The sequence below is a fragment of the Rhamphochromis longiceps genome, linkage group LG12 (assembly GCF_057381845.1).
Source record: "Rhamphochromis longiceps isolate RC_006_pf linkage group LG12, R_longiceps_female_GT1.1, whole genome shotgun sequence".
NCBI classification, from domain to species: domain Eukaryota; kingdom Metazoa; phylum Chordata; class Actinopteri; order Cichliformes; family Cichlidae; genus Rhamphochromis; species Rhamphochromis longiceps.
This window is the reverse complement of record NC_140568.1, coordinates 23,253,054-23,268,708: the sequence shown is the minus strand read 5'-3', so window position 1 is coordinate 23,268,708 and position 15,655 is coordinate 23,253,054. Positions and strand designations below refer to the sequence as shown.

Below are 15,655 nucleotides of genomic sequence, written 5' to 3'. Positions count from 1 at the left end.
AGTAAGCCATCACAGGTAACTTTATAAACGAGGATTTGGCAATTATTCTTAAAGTGATCTGGCTTTTATTATTTGTTTGTAGATCAATATCGGATTTATGGTGTCACAACAAACCGACTTAAAACCGCTAAGAGGGAAAACACTGCCCTTATTTATTACCCCCGAAATTACAGCCCCTGACCTCCTGAAGCAGGCTGTAGAAAAAATGAGAACATTCAACAAGGACTTGGTGGAGGGACCATATGTCCTTTTGTATCCTGACTGCACAGAGGTGATAAATGTGCCTGGGACAGAAAGGCCATTCCGATTGGCAGACTACAAAGAGGAAATAGGAAAGAACTACAACAGGATTTCTCTATTCATTTGCCCAGAGAGCCACTTCAAACGAGGTTTGTTAATTTTATATTTTGATGTGTTTACATATACAACAACTAATAATGTGTCTACTTTCTCAGCTCTGATTGCAGAGGATGGTACCTCAGACTCGGACCCTGAGATTGTGATTACATCAAGAAGCACAGCTGAGTTCAACCAGGCAGACACATTGGTGTGTACTTTTTTTCCCTCTCCACCATGCCAGAGGCCTGTGAGTGGCCCTGGCAGAGGTGCATGTCCTCTGAGTGCTCTATTTTTTTTCTCTATAATGATCATAATTCTGTAACATCCATGGGTCTATTATTTTCATTGTGTGATTATATGTTCTTTAAAAAAGTTTTTTTTTAAGTATTGATGAACTATCTAAATGCGATACGAAGTTGGTGAAAGCTTTGAAAAGTGCATGTTTTTCATCTTAGGTTTTCAAACCACAAGACCAGAGTACCCCTAATGGTAAACATGCAGAGAAGGAGTAAGTTATTTAAGAGCTTGTTCTGCTATATATTAGAGTTGGGCAATACAATATATGTCTTTGTTTTATTTCAGGGAATATTGATCACGATATAAACCGCTAGATTTGTACATATTAAATGTGCCGTTGCTCATGGTAAATGGTAAATGGCCTGTATTTGTAAAGCGCTTTATTAGTCCCTAAGGACAAAGCGCTTTACACATCCAGTCATCCACCCATTCACACACACATTCACACACTGGTGATGGCAGCTACATTGTAGCCACAGCCACTGTGGGGCGCACTGACAGAGGCGAGGCTGCCGAACACTGGCGCCACCAGTAGGCAATGGGTGAAGTGTCTAGCCCAAGGGCACAACGACCAAGACTGTCCGATCCGGGGCTCGAACCGGCAACCTTCCGATTACAAGATGAACTTAAAATTTCACATAAGTAAGATGTGAAATCCTCAGAAGCTTGTTTTGATTTAAATATTTATTTCCTGTCATAAGTTCAGACAGACGGATGTATTAACATATTACATCCGTTTCAGATAACTAAAAAAAGGTACATGTTAAAAACTAAATCAAAAGTCAGGGATAAAGATTTCCAGTTTCAAAAGACAACAAACACCAGATCACTCAATTGCTTGGTCAATTACATTTAAAAACAAAAAAGAATGATTCTAAACATAAATCTTAGTTTACAGTAAGTTTTACAGGAGAACAGACATAAAATTGACAAAGTCTTTGTCAATATCAAATGAATAAGCTAAGAAATAAAAGCAAATTCTCCTAATCTCTCCTTGTATATTTATTTTAATGGTTGGTTTAGATGTAAATGGTGCCCAAACATCTCCACGGGTGGCGCTGCTACTTCACTGTGCTGCAGGTAACAAGTCACCCTAACTGGACATGATGCTGTTCCCAGAGCGATTGGTTGCTGCGCTACTTGATAAGGATTGACTATTCTTATGTCAATGAAAAAAAAGAGTGATTAGAGGAATAAGCAGCATATAAAATGGATGGATGGATAGCTCTATTGCAATAGTCTCATATTTCCTTTGAGAGAAAAGTATACTGCAATACATATTGTTATTTTATTGCCCCGCCCTAATATAAATATTTATTGGTTTCATAGCCTTTTTATAATGTTGGTATCATAAATAATATTGAACTGTATGAGCTTCTTATCTGGACATTTTAATTCCAATACTCTTATTCTGTTTCAGACATGCTCCAGGACCTTCATCTATCATACAGCCATGTCAGGTATTTGGGCAATTTATGTCAGCATGACGTTTTTTGCTATTGCTGAAATAGTACAAAGCTATGTATGTTTATATACAGTATGCAATTTTTGTTCTTTTTTTTCCAGATTGTAATATCTGATACAGAGGATCTTGATCACCAAAACGAAACGAATCCAGTCATGAGTCCCTATAGGTAAATAAAATTGTGTCTTATATGTAATTTTAAATCTGTAACTACAGTACACGTTTGGGTTTGTGAAATGGGTAAAGATAATTAAAGGGTGAATAGAAGTTATTCTAATGTTGGAATTATAATTTCTCAACAGTAAATATGCAGACCTGTGTGCCCCCTGCATTGAGGACGAGGATGAAGAGCTGGTTGAAGTTGCTTCACCGATTGATGACAGAGCACTGTAAAATATCAAATACTACTTCAAATAACAATGCTAAATTGTATAGTCTTGCATTCGGTCTTTCATTTTTGTGATTACAGGGAAGACGTTAACATTAATCTACCTGACATCATTGCAAACTTATCCAGTGCTATTCATCATGGAAGTGTCAGCAGATTCAACATCTCAAGAGCAAATGTCTGGGATGGAGCAGTCAGGGGTTTCAGGCGGTTGTCATACTCTGAAACCAATGACATGCTGGTTAAATTTACTGATGATTCTGGCATTCTAGAAGAAGGACTTGATGCAGGTGGCCCAAAACGAGAGTTTTTGAGTCTGCTAATGAAACACATGAAAGATCGTTCCATTTTTGATGGACCCGAAGGACGTCGATTCCTCGTCTACAATGCAAAGGGTATGCAATGATCAGATGTTTGATAAACTTAATTTAAAGACTTTTTTGGACTTTTAAATCAATTTGTTTTTAATTATTATCAGAAGCAACTCATAATAATTTCTTGGATTATTTCAAAACAGCATTAGTCTGTCTATCTGATCGATCTATCTGACATCGATCGGATCTGATCGATCGGTAGAGAGAGGTGTGTGTGTGAGAGAGTTTATCATTTACTGTATTCATTCACAGCTGTAAGGGAGGATGAATACTACCTAGCAGGAAAGATGATAGCCGTGTCAGTTGTGCATGGTGGTCCAGGGCCCCATTTCCTGTCAGAAGAGCTGGTACATTATCTTGCAGGCCAGACTTCAGTAAAAGCAACAGTTGCCTCAGTCACAGATGACGACATAGGGAAAGCTTTACAAGAGGTGAGGACAGCGCAGGATTTGAATGCAGGATAGAACTACAGCTTCTTCATCTGTATGACATTAAAAAATTCTTTCTTTGTGTAGGGAAAAAACAGGAATGAAAATCAGACACGTAAGCTTACATTGTGTATGTCCATTTTTATGGGTTTTTCAGATCGACAGTGCTGGTTCAGTGGATGTCCTGCGTGACTGTGTCATAAAACACAGTACTATGCTACAGGTGGCTGGTTGTCTAAGGCATGTTTCCACAGTTGAGGAAAAGAAAGACATTGTGTCTGACTATCTCCGGTGGTATATAATTGCTCGAAACTCATCTGTAATTGACAGGTGAGACAGGTGAATTATTGTTATGACAGTGTTGTTCATAATTTCCGACTGAAATATTTTACATTCTCCAAGGTTTCTAAAGTTCACAGTTTGTCCATAGTTTGTGCATGTACTATGAACTGGTAAATGACACAAAGTTCTCCTCATTCTTTAGATTTAAAGAGGGTCTTTCAGCACTTAATTTCCTGAGTGCACTCCAGCAACACCCTACTTTGCTTTCCCCGGTCCTGTGTCACATGGAAAAGAAACTCACAGCCCTTGAACTTGAGAGACTTTTCAAACCTGACTTCAGCCCATCTGGAAGTAACAGGAGACGTCTGGAAAGTCAAACTGTGGGCTACTGGTCAGACTATCTGCTGGACTGTGAAGGTTTATACCAGTATTTCTTTTAGTACTCATTACAAGACAATGTGTTGAATTCACATATACATATATAATTTTTTAATTTTTTTTAAAAATTTTTGCAGAATCACAAACTGCTGTGTCGTTGGGCGATGTTCTGATGTTTGCAACTGGGCTAACATCACTGCCACCTTCTGGATTAGATCCACTACCAAGCCTACAGTTCCTGGATGACTCTTTATTCCCGATGGCAAATACATGCTTAAACTTATTGAAACTACCAATGATAACTTCATATTCCTTGTTTAAATCCAACATGGATTTTGGAATTCAAAACTCCCCAGGATTTGGATGTTTCTAGAATGTCTGGCCTTGTAGTTCAAACCTGCTGTTGATTTATTCCTCAAGTTTTTAAGTCAAATTTTTTTTTAAATATGTTATGAATAGGAGAAGGTGGGACATACTGGCGGTACAGCACAAATCCATTATAGTTTACCAGGTTTATTGTAGTTTTATTAGATAACCCAGTTACTTACAGCTGCTTCTTCTTGGCATTACATTGTAAATTCTGTAGGTTTTTTGCTACGGGACTTATCCAGAAATCTGTTATGTATTTGAGCATGTTTTTTTTTTATTCTAAAATGTAGGTACATCTGTTCAAAGGAGATTTAAAATGCAATCGCTAGACTTGATTTGTTCAAAGTTTTGACAGTGCTACTAAAAGTAAAGGCATTTAAAGGTGTACTGTGTTCTACTCTTAAAAGTTGTAATAAACACACAATACAGTGCAAGATGTGATTTTGATTTGATTTATTATTTATATAAATGTTCAGGACTGTATCTCAACTTCCATCAGCTAAACAAGGACCAGAATTATCAAGACATTCAGTAAGAATATGCTTTTACAAACACAAACTTAAACTTTTGGCGTCTTCAGCCAACTCATGTAGCCTAGTTCAAAAAAGCAGCATATGCTATAGGTTTTGGTGAAAACAACAAAAAGCCAGGTTTTTGTTTTTTTTAGAAATTTGCAATTTCTATTAACTTCATGTAAAGTTCAGTGGCAGACTCCCAGCAGACGGGCTTTTGAAAATGATTTTGCTCCATTACAAAATTCAGATACTCCTGTATGTTTGAGTCCCCACATACAACTACTGACAGCCTAGACTCAGGAAAAGCGTCCAGTTCAGATTGTTGAATCAGGAATCCACAGTCTCTGGAGCCGTATCTGTGATCAATGGAAGACAATTGCATTAATATAGGTTTACACATAAAGTAATTATTTGATCATTATTATCCGTTACCTGTGGGGTAGGTAGTACAGTTCATTTGGCACACCTCCTGGACATGAAGCTGTTCTTGAGGGACGAATCCGATGAGTGTTCCACAGCTTCACACATTCATCAAGATCCTTCTGAACAATGACAGTGAAGCAAAATCTCAAAAGGCACTGATGCTCGTGACTTCCATTGAAGTGTCCAGCATCTCGAAGATCCGCAAACAGCTCCAACCAAAACTGAGCCCTAAAAAAATTGTTTAGAGATAGTTTAGTTTGTTTACATGGCATCGTTTCACAACACGTCATCGCATGGCACTTTACAGTTCATTTTAACTGAATCATATATAGACTCCAGTCAGTTTAAATGTTTTCTATCGAAAGGGATTGCATACAGGCAAAACTCTAAAACATTTCAGTAATGTGCAAAAGTTAATTTATTTTAGGAATTCTAATTAAATGTGAAATTAGCGATACTGAGTCATTACATACAAAGTGAGGTATTTCAAGTATTTCTTACAATGTTAATGATTAAGACGTAGAACTTATGAAAAACCCAAATTCAATGTCTCTAACAATTTGTATGTTCTATTTGTTTGGGTCCTTTTTGCATAAATTACTGCCTCCATGCAGCGTGGTATGGATGCTATCAGTCTGTGGATCTGTTGAGGTGTTATGGAAGACCAGGATGCTTCAGTAGCAGCCTTGAGGTCTTAGCCACTACACTATGTTACACCCCTTTCATCCACACTTACATTAGACAAAACTTTCTATTAATGTGCTTTGATAGTCTCTGTGAACATTCAAATTCTTTTAAGGTGTTCTTTATGGAGGGTGTCAATTATGTTTTTTTTTCCCACAGCTGTCAGGACAGCAGTCATGTCCATCCTGTGAGTCCTCCTGAATTAGAAAGACCATTTAGAGGCTCAGGAACCCTTTGCAGATGATTTGAATTAATTAGCTCATAGTAGAGTGGCACTTTAAGTCTAAAATATTTAACCTTTTCACAATATTATGGTTTTGAAGTTGGGTTTTTCTTAAGTTCCAAAGCATAATCATCATAATTACTAAATGGGCTAAAAATGTATAGTTTGGCATACAATGAGTATTTAATATCGGTTTTACTTTTTAAGTTGAATTACTGAAATAATAATAATAATAATAATAATAATAATAACAACAGTAATAATAATAATGGATTGCATTTATATAGCGCTTTTCGAGGCCCTCAAAGCGCTTTACAATTCCACTGTTCATTCACTCTCACATTCACACACTGGTGGAGGCAGCTACAGTTGTAGCCACAGCTGCCCTGGGGCAGACTGACAATAAATCAACTTTTGCACGACATTCAAATTTGTTACGCCTTTAAATATCAGGCAAAATTAAATGTTATATTTACCTTCCTTTTCGATATATGGACCACCAGGACTCAATTCGCTGGTTATTCGTTGATGAACCAAACATGTGACTGGACTCTCCGCTGAAGTGGTCATCATGATGGTGACGTAGTGCGCACTGAACTGCAGCCATAATGCCGTTTTCTGTCCCACAGTCAGTTCTCAGTCTCATCGGCACAACACCAAGGCTCCCAACACATGACAAGTAATAGTAAGCTATAACCACTGGATTATTATTGGTTGGTCCACATTCTAGCCACAAAACCTTGCGTGAAAATCCATCAATGCACCCTGAAATGGCCAAACCGAATGGTTTGAGCTTGTCATAACCATCAGCATGCCACATGTAGTTGGGTCCCAGCGAATGATAGGTTCTCCTAATGAATCTTCTGCGTGTTCTCATCTGGCATCCATGAGGATTAAGCTCCCGGAGTATTTTCATCACATCATCCCTCTTCACTTTAAGATGATGCTTTTGTTTAAGTACCTGCCACATTGTTCGATACCCAAACAATCGCCCAGGTCCTTGAAGCTCCGCTCTGATTGCGTTAATGATCGTTGTTCTGGAGTGAAAATATTTTCTTCGGTAAAGTCCAGCATTATTAAGTTTACTTTTAAGACTCCTTAAACTTATCTTTACACCATGCAAACTTAACATCATGTCCATGATAACACTATATGAGTGACCTTCGTTGAAATATTTAATGCAGTACTGTAGGGTGTCTGATCCTTCAGCCTGGTATGTGTCCCGCAAAAGCTCCAGAGACCGTCCACAGGAAGCACAAAAAGGGGTGAAGAGGCTGAAGCTAACGCCACAAAACGGGCAAAACATTTTCCGGTTCTCTATGTAGTGCAGCAAGCACCGTCAGGGTGATAAGGAAGCGCTGTGAGGTGTGAGTTTCTCAACGTTTGTTGACATCCCGAATCACTTTTCTGAGCTACAAATATGGAGTAAGCCTAATCGTTGTGCCACTTCCGGTATTTCAGACAATCCCTTTCCGTCAAGGATTTTTAATTTGTTGCGTTTTTTTAATTTGTTGCGTTTTTTTAATTTGTTGCGTTTTTTTAATTTGTTGCGGTTTTTTAATTTGTTGCTGTTTTTTAATTTGTTGCTGTTTTTTAATTTGTTGCTGATTTTTAATTTGTTGCGGATTTTTAATTTGTTGCTGTTTTTTAATTTGTTGTGGATTTTTAATTTGTTGCTGTTTTTTAATTTGTTGTGGATTTTTAATTTGTTGCTGTTTTTTAATTTGTTGTGGATTTTTAATTTGTTGCGGTTTTTTAATTTGTTGCGGTTTTTTAATTTGTTGCGGTTTTTTAATTTGTTGTGGATTTTTAATTTGTTGCGGTTTTTTAATTTGTTGCCGTTTTTTAATTTGTTGCGCTTTGCACTTCCCAGCCACCGTAATGTACAAGGATGCCAGCTGCCATTAAACCCCGAAGAAGAAGAAGAAACTGTGTCCCAGAATTCATAGCGCGGCCCAGCGCAGTAGTCAACAATGGCTGCAGCTAGTTAGTTTTATTATTCTTTTTGGGTCACAAAAAAAAGTTTAACGTGTTTTCAGGCTGACTGTAGCTGTGTAAACCTCAAATATCTGCTCAGTTTATCAAGACATCACATATTTTCAAAAGCGCTCTAACGTGAGACGTCTGTTACCCACTAGCTCGATAGTTAGCCGGGGTACAAGGCTCACTAGAGCCGTTGAGAACATCAGACTCCCAGCAAATCGTTTTCAAATCCACCGCCGTCTTTCACTACTCAGGTTAAACATGTAATATAAGTCACTTAGATAAGTTAAAAATGTTATTGTTTGGCTTTTTTAGTATTTTATTTGTTCCTGAGTAAATCGGTTTGGCTGAGATTAAAGTTATAGTTTTTACACAGCTGAATAAACGTCAAGCAGACAACTGATTATCAGAAGTGTGAGATGCTCGAGAATATACTCCGGTGTCCTGTTATATTTTAGATAGCAAGGAGCAGACAGCTGAGTTTATTAAACTTCACTGAAACAACCTGCAGATTTCATTAAAATTTAACAAACTGTCATCTTGTCTTTCTTTTTAGTTAGCACATACCCTAAACACTTCAAGCTGTAAGCTAATGATAGTTATATAAGAGCAGATGCGTGCTGGTGCAATAAGCTGTACGTTTTACGTCCAATGGATGCATGATCTGATTAGTCGACTAATCGCAAAAATAATCGGTGACTAGTCGTCTATCAAAATAATTGTTTGTGGCAACCCTAATAGAGAGTGTGTACGACTTGTAGGAAAATAACAAGGGAGATGAGAAAGTAATAAAGAGGACTTAAAATAAAGCAAAACAGCATGTCGGCAGTGGTGTCAAGCTCTGTCACAGTCACTGTACTTTGCAAACTGAGAACTAATCACTGTAAACCTTCGCACTAATAGCAGCACTTAATACGCACACACTAGCAGAGCGACACGCACACACACACGGGTTCTCACAGTGAACACAAAGCAAGTCAGCACATCCGAGTAGCAGCAGCTACAACTGTCTAGCTAGCTATTACTTACGCTGGGATCAAATTAGAGTGGCTATTGGTAAGTGTCTGTAAGGATGAGGAATCACGCAATTTCTCAAATTCCAGATATTGTCTAGTCTCTAACTTCATAAGTTCCTAATTTATACTGTATCTTTATTTTGCAGAATTATGAAACTTTGAGCTTAACATCAGTTGTTGGAATACTGCCTTTAATTGTGTCTATAAGTGTAAATGGCCTGTATGGAGAAGCACAGTTGGGCTACAGTATTTCTGTTATACACCTAGATTTACTCAGTCTGTTTTTCTGTTTGATTTACTGGCTATAAACAACAACCATTCAAAACAACAATCACAATTCCTGTACTTATATAGCTATATTGATTCCACAATTGTAAATGTGGCATTTTGTGGCTGTGCACAAGTTAAAATCAGGGATGACTGATAGACATAAAACTGGCAATAAAGGTTGAAAGTCCCCTGTGCTTTTGTGGCCATCAGCTGAAATATTCAGAGCCAAAAACTGCAATGTTATGTGGGAGATCTACCGACCGGCATCTCAAACATGTGTTTATAACAGACAGAGACTGTCTGCATTTACAATACAAATGTGAAACTGCACAGTTATTTCTGAGAGCTGAATGCTGATGATAGGAAACGCTTTTCAAAAGGAAGGTTTTCTAATTGCAACACTTAATTTTCAGCATCCAAATGAAACTATACTAAATAACTTCAGTGCAATACAGCTAAATATGTGCACCACATAATTATCCTTCAGTACTTGAAAAGCAAGAGAAAGATAGGTCAAGAGGAAGTGCAGCACAGGAGAAACGTGCAGGAGTAACCACTACTACTCAGATATGCAGATGCTGAAATGACAACTATATGGTGTCTTTGAAAAGCTAGAGAAATCAAGCACAGCTTAACCAGAGTTTGCACAAAAACTACTCAACCAAACATGTTTAACTGCGACAACTACATCTTTATCGTCCTATAGCACTTCAGTCGCCTCTTTTATGACCAGATTTTCTCATGTCAAGGTTCAGATTTTCCTTGTGAGTAAGCATAACATCTAAAACAGTGAAATGCAGGATGTTATATCTGTTATGTTTTAGATTCTGATGGGCTTCACCTTTGGGTCAAACACAGGGAATTAGAGGCAGACATTTTCAACTGACCTCATCACTGAGCTATCATATATGACAGCTAAGATGAGGCTAGGACTCTAAGAACTAGATTTTTTTTTCAGAAATATGATAATGGTCAGGTTATTTTCACCCATTAAACTAAGCATAATAGGCAGATGTAAAATTGTAGAAGCTTCAGCTTTCATAACAGACTGCTCTGTTTCTTCTTCATTAATACACATGTATATTGGTTTATAAAAGCACAAAAAAACACACTGGCAGCTGCCAGTGTTGCCTCTGAGCATCCTAGCAGATTCAAAATCCTACATTGCCTTGTTCTCGAGTTACTGCATTCACCTCTCACCTCTGATCTTGAAGTCAAGGTCACCAGATTCAAACTTGGCCAAGATTTTTAGTAGATACACCTACGGTATCAATTTCAAACTCCTACTTCTTCTCATTCTCGAGCTATCAACTTCACAACCTGTGTGTCCACGCTGCTTGCCCACACATGCTATCGGACTTTTAAAGCTGAAGGCAAAAAGCACTCCCCTGGTGACAATTTATAAAATAATTTTACTCTGTACATGTAAATGAGAGAATGTTGAGAGTTTTACTGTGATAAAAATACTGAAATATTTTTTCATTTAACACCTGACAAGTTATTTTTTAATCCTGGATGAATCCTGGATGTCTTTGCACTATATAAATATACACACACACACACACACACGTTCTTTTTTGTCAGCAGTGGTTTTCATCTTGGAATTCATGGCTGCCATTTTTGCCCAGTCTCTTTCTTATTGTTGAATCATGAACTCTAACTTTAAGTGAGACATGTGAAGCTTAATGTTGTTCTGGGTTCTTTTTTGACCTCCTGGATAAGTGGTCGATGTGCTCTTGGAGTAATTTTGTTCAACCGGTCATTCCTGGGAAGCTTCATCACTGTTCCAAGTTTGATCCATTTGTGTATAATGGCTCTCACTGTGGTTCACAGGAGCCCCAAAGCCTTAGATATTGCTTTGTAACCCTTTCCAGACTGATAGATGTCAGTGTCTTTGTTTCTCAGGTGTTTCTTTAGATCGTGCCATGATGTGTTGATTTTTGAGATCTTTTAGCTTCAGTTTGTCAGACAGGTTCTAACAGGTCAGCTGGTAATCAGGCCTGAGTGTGTTTAGTGAAACTGAACTTAGTGACAGTTAATTCACGATTTAACAAGAGACGCAGTTACTTTTTTTTTTTTATATACACAGGACCAAATAGGTTTGGATGACTTTTCTCTCTTAATAATAGAAATCATCATTTAAAAACTGCATTTTGTATTTACTCTGGTTATCTTTGTCTAAAATTTACACTAGTGTGAGGATCTGAAACATGTAAGTGTGACAAATATGCAACACTAGGAAATCAGAAGGGGAGGGCGGGGGGGGGCAAACAGTTTTTCAAACCAGTGTATATTGTTTGTATTTTCCTTGCTTTCATTTCCTCAAAGGAGGGAAATTTTGTTAAGGCAGCACATCTCTAGAAATCTATCGAGCCTGTTTCTTTAAAGAGCAAAGGGGATAAAGGAGGACACGGCACTGAACCCCTGTCCTCACTCTCTTTTCTGTCTTCCAAGTCAACCTTGTCTGAGTGCATCCATCACTTTGATGCATGGATCAGCACTAAGGTGACAAACAAAACATTTCACCTTTTCTTTTACCAGTATCCTCCTGTTATATCGTGTGAAGCTCTGCATTGTTAACAGTCTGCTTAAATTAACAAAGTCTAGCACTCCAAAATACTTCAGACTTGTAGTCTAATTAAAATAATTTTATTGTTTTCACTTACAGTTCTGCTATGCACAATTAAAAGTTTTTAAAACAAATTTCTTTTGGTTTTTGTTGTTTTTTTGCTGACAAACTGCAGACTATTTGTAACATTTATAATTCATGCCAGAGCTTTTAGTGAATCAATAAGTAGCAGAATTAAATTGCTTCTTGCAGTAAACTCCCTTTATTTGATAATCCTGCTCTACTTCAGGACACATGAATGAGAAGGGAACCTAGAGAGATGTGCAAATAGAAAATCATTTTCTGTATTCTTCAGTTTACCTATTTCCTGCTGTTTAAAGGGGGGGAAAGTAAACATCCCGGTAATACAGGCCAAGAGTTAAGATGTGCCATTGTAAATATTAGGAGGAAGACACCCTGGCTAAAGACTGTGAGACGAAACAGCACTTATTGTTGTTTTTGCTAATATTCCATTCATTCCACTCCTAGGTTATATTCCTTTCTCTCTCTCTTTCTTTCTCTACCTGTCTCTCTCTGTGTCTCTAATGAGCTGTCTTGATGGGCTAAAACAGGACAGGTGAGCTCAGCACCTCAGTGCTCATTATCTGGGTGGACAGGTAGTCAGGCAAAATGCATAGGAGAGACAAAGGCAGCTCATTCTGATCTGTTGTCATGGTGACTGCTACAGCCACTAATGAGACTTCAGCATCCTTCACCATGCAATCCACTGTGAGAGTCTGTGAGAGTTTATGATGTGTTAAAGCTGAGCATATCCACCTTACATTAAATCACATACTCCAGCTCCAGAGAAGCAGGCAAACGTTTGATTGTGGCTCAAGAGTTGGAAGTTCACCTTGTAATCGGAAGGTTGCCGGTTCGAGCCCCGGCTCCGACAGTCTCGGTTGTTGTGTCCTTGGGCAAGACACTTCACCTGTTGCCTACTGGTGGTGGTCAGAGGGCCCGGTGGCGCCAGTGTCCGGCAGCCTCGCCTCTGTCAGGCGTGGCTGTGGCTACATTGTAGCTTGCCATCACCAGTGGGTGGATGACTGGTTGTGTAAAGCGCTTTGGGGTCCTTAGGGACTAGTAAAGCGCTATACAAATACAGGCCATTTACCATTTGTTTAAGATGAGTTAGCATCTTTTACTCTGGTGCAAAACTAAATAAATTCTAACTTAGTGTTTCTAGTTTACATTCTCTATAGTCATCGCTTACAATACAGCAGTGTGTAGTCTTTACACTGCAGGTCTTGCTCACGCTCAGTAGCCAAGGGAAGCGCCTATGGTACGATTTCATCTTATTACACAAAAGAAACCAGAAGAATCACATTAGAATCACTCGTCTAGGCTCCAAATGTGACAATGGCCTAGTTTAACCCAGAGCTGAATTGTTTTCATGCTCACATGCATGAGGAATGCGCCAAATCGTTTCTACTAAATCAATCTGACATCACATATGGAAAATGGATTGTGATGTGTGATTTAAAAAAGAATACATGGAGATCAGTGAGTAAATAAAAGGGAGATAAAAAAAAAAAAGAGTTGATTTGAGTGTGTAAAAATAGCCAATAAGCCTAAAGAAAACAAAGTAATTCAGATGATTTTCCATATTTTTCTTACTCCTATTAAAGAACTAAAGCCAACAATTTATTCATTTACTTAAAACCTCAACATACCACTGAGGCTGTTTCTTGGGCCAAAGCCTGATTCAGCATGTTTCTCTCTAACATAGAGCTACTGAAGTCCTGAACACATAAATAACAGTTTTAAAGTGGTGTACATGTTTCTTTATCAGAAAATATATGGACACTATTGTTCATGTAGAAGCACCTCCATGGACTAATAAAAGCAGTCACATAGTACAGTTGCTTCACTATCATCCAGGACTACTTATCTTATTTACGGTAGTTGTCTAACATTTTATCTGCTACTGGGAGTATCTAAGTTCACTCTAATGTGAGTCTAAATACTTTTAGACACACCGGCAATAATTGTAACACCATTCATTTTTGGTTTTGAATAAAAGAATCCAGAAAGTCACAGATTTTCTTTTAGCCTGAAACAGTAGGATTTCAAACCAGGCGTTCTAGATGCTGCCTGTGCTAATTGCTGCACAGGGTAACTTTTAATTGATGGGGCAAACAGAAACCAGATAAAGCATTTCCCACTGTAACTCTACATAAACCTGAATATTCTCGAGGAATTTCTCCTACCTGTTCGATCTCGGATGGCCAGGTTTTTCCCTTTCTTTAGGACAATATCCAGCTGGTACATGGCTGGAGGAGGAGGCTGAGGCGGGGGCTCTACATTACTGGGCCCCACAATATTGATGCCCTGTGAAGATAAGACAGTGCCCAGGTTAGTTTGCTTCAGTAATATGCTTCAGACACACACACACACAGAGAAAATAAGAAGTGACAAAATAAATAAGACACCCATTGCAATTAGGGATAAAAAAAAAAAGCCAGAAGAAACAAAAACAGAAATAATCGCAAGGTATTTTTAGTCCAACTTAATTCTAGTCAACATCACAATCTGCTTGCACATATAAGATTGGACCCAAGAAATAGCTGCAAAAATGTTTCTCAATAAATAACAAATAAAGAGATTTCTGAATAGATCTCTGAAGAATAACACTATGTTACAAAAACAAAGGTTTGGGCTTTTTGGGGTCTTTTAGAAATGACATTTGTTTTCTACAACATCATTATACACTGAAAAGATAAAAATAAGAAATGCTCATGCTTTAGAAAATAATTACATAATATACAGTACGTCACGTGTAGTGTGAGCATAGAAAGCATGTACCCCCGTCTGCAGCCTCCAAAAATCCTGCTGCTGGAAAGGGTAATCTCTGTGGCTTTACACGTCAGTGCAGCTGTCCACTGTGACAGGAAATCCCCACTGGCTGTAAACGTGATTGGCCATAAAGCCCATTTGCAGGCCACATGTTGCACCAGGCTACGCTGAAATCCATGACACTTGCCTTTGTTTATCAGTATTTGGTACATATTATTCTACTACCCTGATGTATCTTGTGTGTGTGTGTGTGTGTGTGTGTGTGTGTGGGGGGGGGAACTTCTGTCACATATACATACATATATATATACATACATATATATATACATACATATATACATATATATATATATATTAGGGGTGCAACGATACACAAAATTCACGGTTCGGTTCGGTTCGATACTTTGGTGTCACGGTTCGATATTTTTTCGATACAAAAAAAAAATGTTCATGCCTTTTTAATTTGTCATTTATTAAAATTATAAATATATATTTTAACACAAAAGTACAGTTTTTAAATTTAACCCTAACCCTTGTGCGTGTTGTTTTTTAGCTCGTCATATTGCAGCCACAGAAATTCTTTTGTCCATGAAACCATAAAGCTGCACTTTCTTTTTGCCTTATAGTCTGATTTGTCATAACTTCTCCGTTTTGTGGTAAGCTTTTCTTTGGCTGTTACTACTTCACCCTGACCTGTCTTATTTGGCTCAGCAGAACTAAAATATATATCTGTCTGTGAAGGTTCTCAATCATCCAGGTCATCGTAGTGAAATATATATCCTGCCGCACTCACATAAGCTCAGCGATTCTCTGCGCG

At 38.0% G+C, this 15,655-nt stretch overlaps 2 protein-coding genes and 1 long non-coding RNA gene across 11 annotated transcripts in view; 1 reads left to right on the top strand and 2 right to left on the bottom strand.

Annotated features, from left to right (window-relative positions):
• LOC146657274 (multiple C2 and transmembrane domain-containing protein 1-like) overlaps positions 1-15,655 on the bottom strand; it is a 147,222-nt gene that overhangs the window by 84,768 nt on the left and 46,799 nt on the right. For all 7 annotated transcript variants that reach the window (XR_014914047.1, XM_085425252.1, XM_085425249.1 and 4 more), the window contains exon 2: positions 14,253-14,373. Coding sequence is in view for 6 of the 7 variants with exons in the window: in XM_085425252.1 (XP_085281378.1) it covers positions 14,253-14,373 (121 nt within the window). In the remaining variant the exon portion in view is untranslated. The remainder of the gene's footprint in view (positions 1-14,252; positions 14,374-15,655) is intronic.
• On the top strand, positions 77-4,746 carry LOC146657277 (G2/M phase-specific E3 ubiquitin-protein ligase-like). Of its 3 annotated transcripts, XM_085425247.1 has the most exons (10): positions 77-547; positions 795-847; positions 2,057-2,096; positions 2,203-2,270; positions 2,404-2,490; positions 2,571-2,884; positions 3,116-3,294; positions 3,449-3,621; positions 3,776-3,990; positions 4,089-4,746. In XM_085425247.1, exons 1-10 carry the CDS (start codon positions 98-100, stop codon positions 4,322-4,324), a joined length of 1,815 nt encoding a protein of 604 aa, XP_085281373.1. In that variant the 5' UTR covers positions 77-97; the 3' UTR covers positions 4,325-4,746. The 3 variants fall into 3 exon arrangements, with proteins under 3 accessions (XP_085281373.1, XP_085281371.1, XP_085281372.1); XM_085425245.1 differs by lacking the exons at positions 77-547; positions 795-847; positions 2,057-2,096; ... (1 more) ...; positions 2,404-2,490; positions 3,116-3,294 and having other exon boundaries at positions 2,763-2,884; XM_085425246.1 differs by lacking the exons at positions 77-547; positions 795-847; positions 2,057-2,096; ... (2 more) ...; positions 2,571-2,884; positions 3,116-3,294 and adding an exon at positions 3,326-3,346.
• On the bottom strand, positions 4,868-7,705 carry LOC146657276 (uncharacterized). The gene is made up of 3 exons (XR_014914206.1): positions 6,642-7,705; positions 5,268-5,486; positions 4,868-5,191 (listed from the first exon to the last, which is right to left on the bottom strand). It is a non-coding gene; the product is annotated as an uncharacterized LOC146657276 (long non-coding RNA).

Coding starts and splice junctions, on each gene's coding strand:
- LOC146657277 (XM_085425247.1), top strand. CDS start 98: ATGGTGTCACAACAAACCGACTTAAAACCGCTAAGAGGGAAAACACTG. Junction 2,271..2,403: donor CCAGTCATGAGTCCCTATAG/GTAAATAAAATT, acceptor ATTTCTCAACAG/TAAATATGCAGACCTGTGTG. Junction 3,295..3,448: donor TAGGGAAAGCTTTACAAGAG/GTGAGGACAGCG, acceptor TGGGTTTTTCAG/ATCGACAGTGCTGGTTCAGT.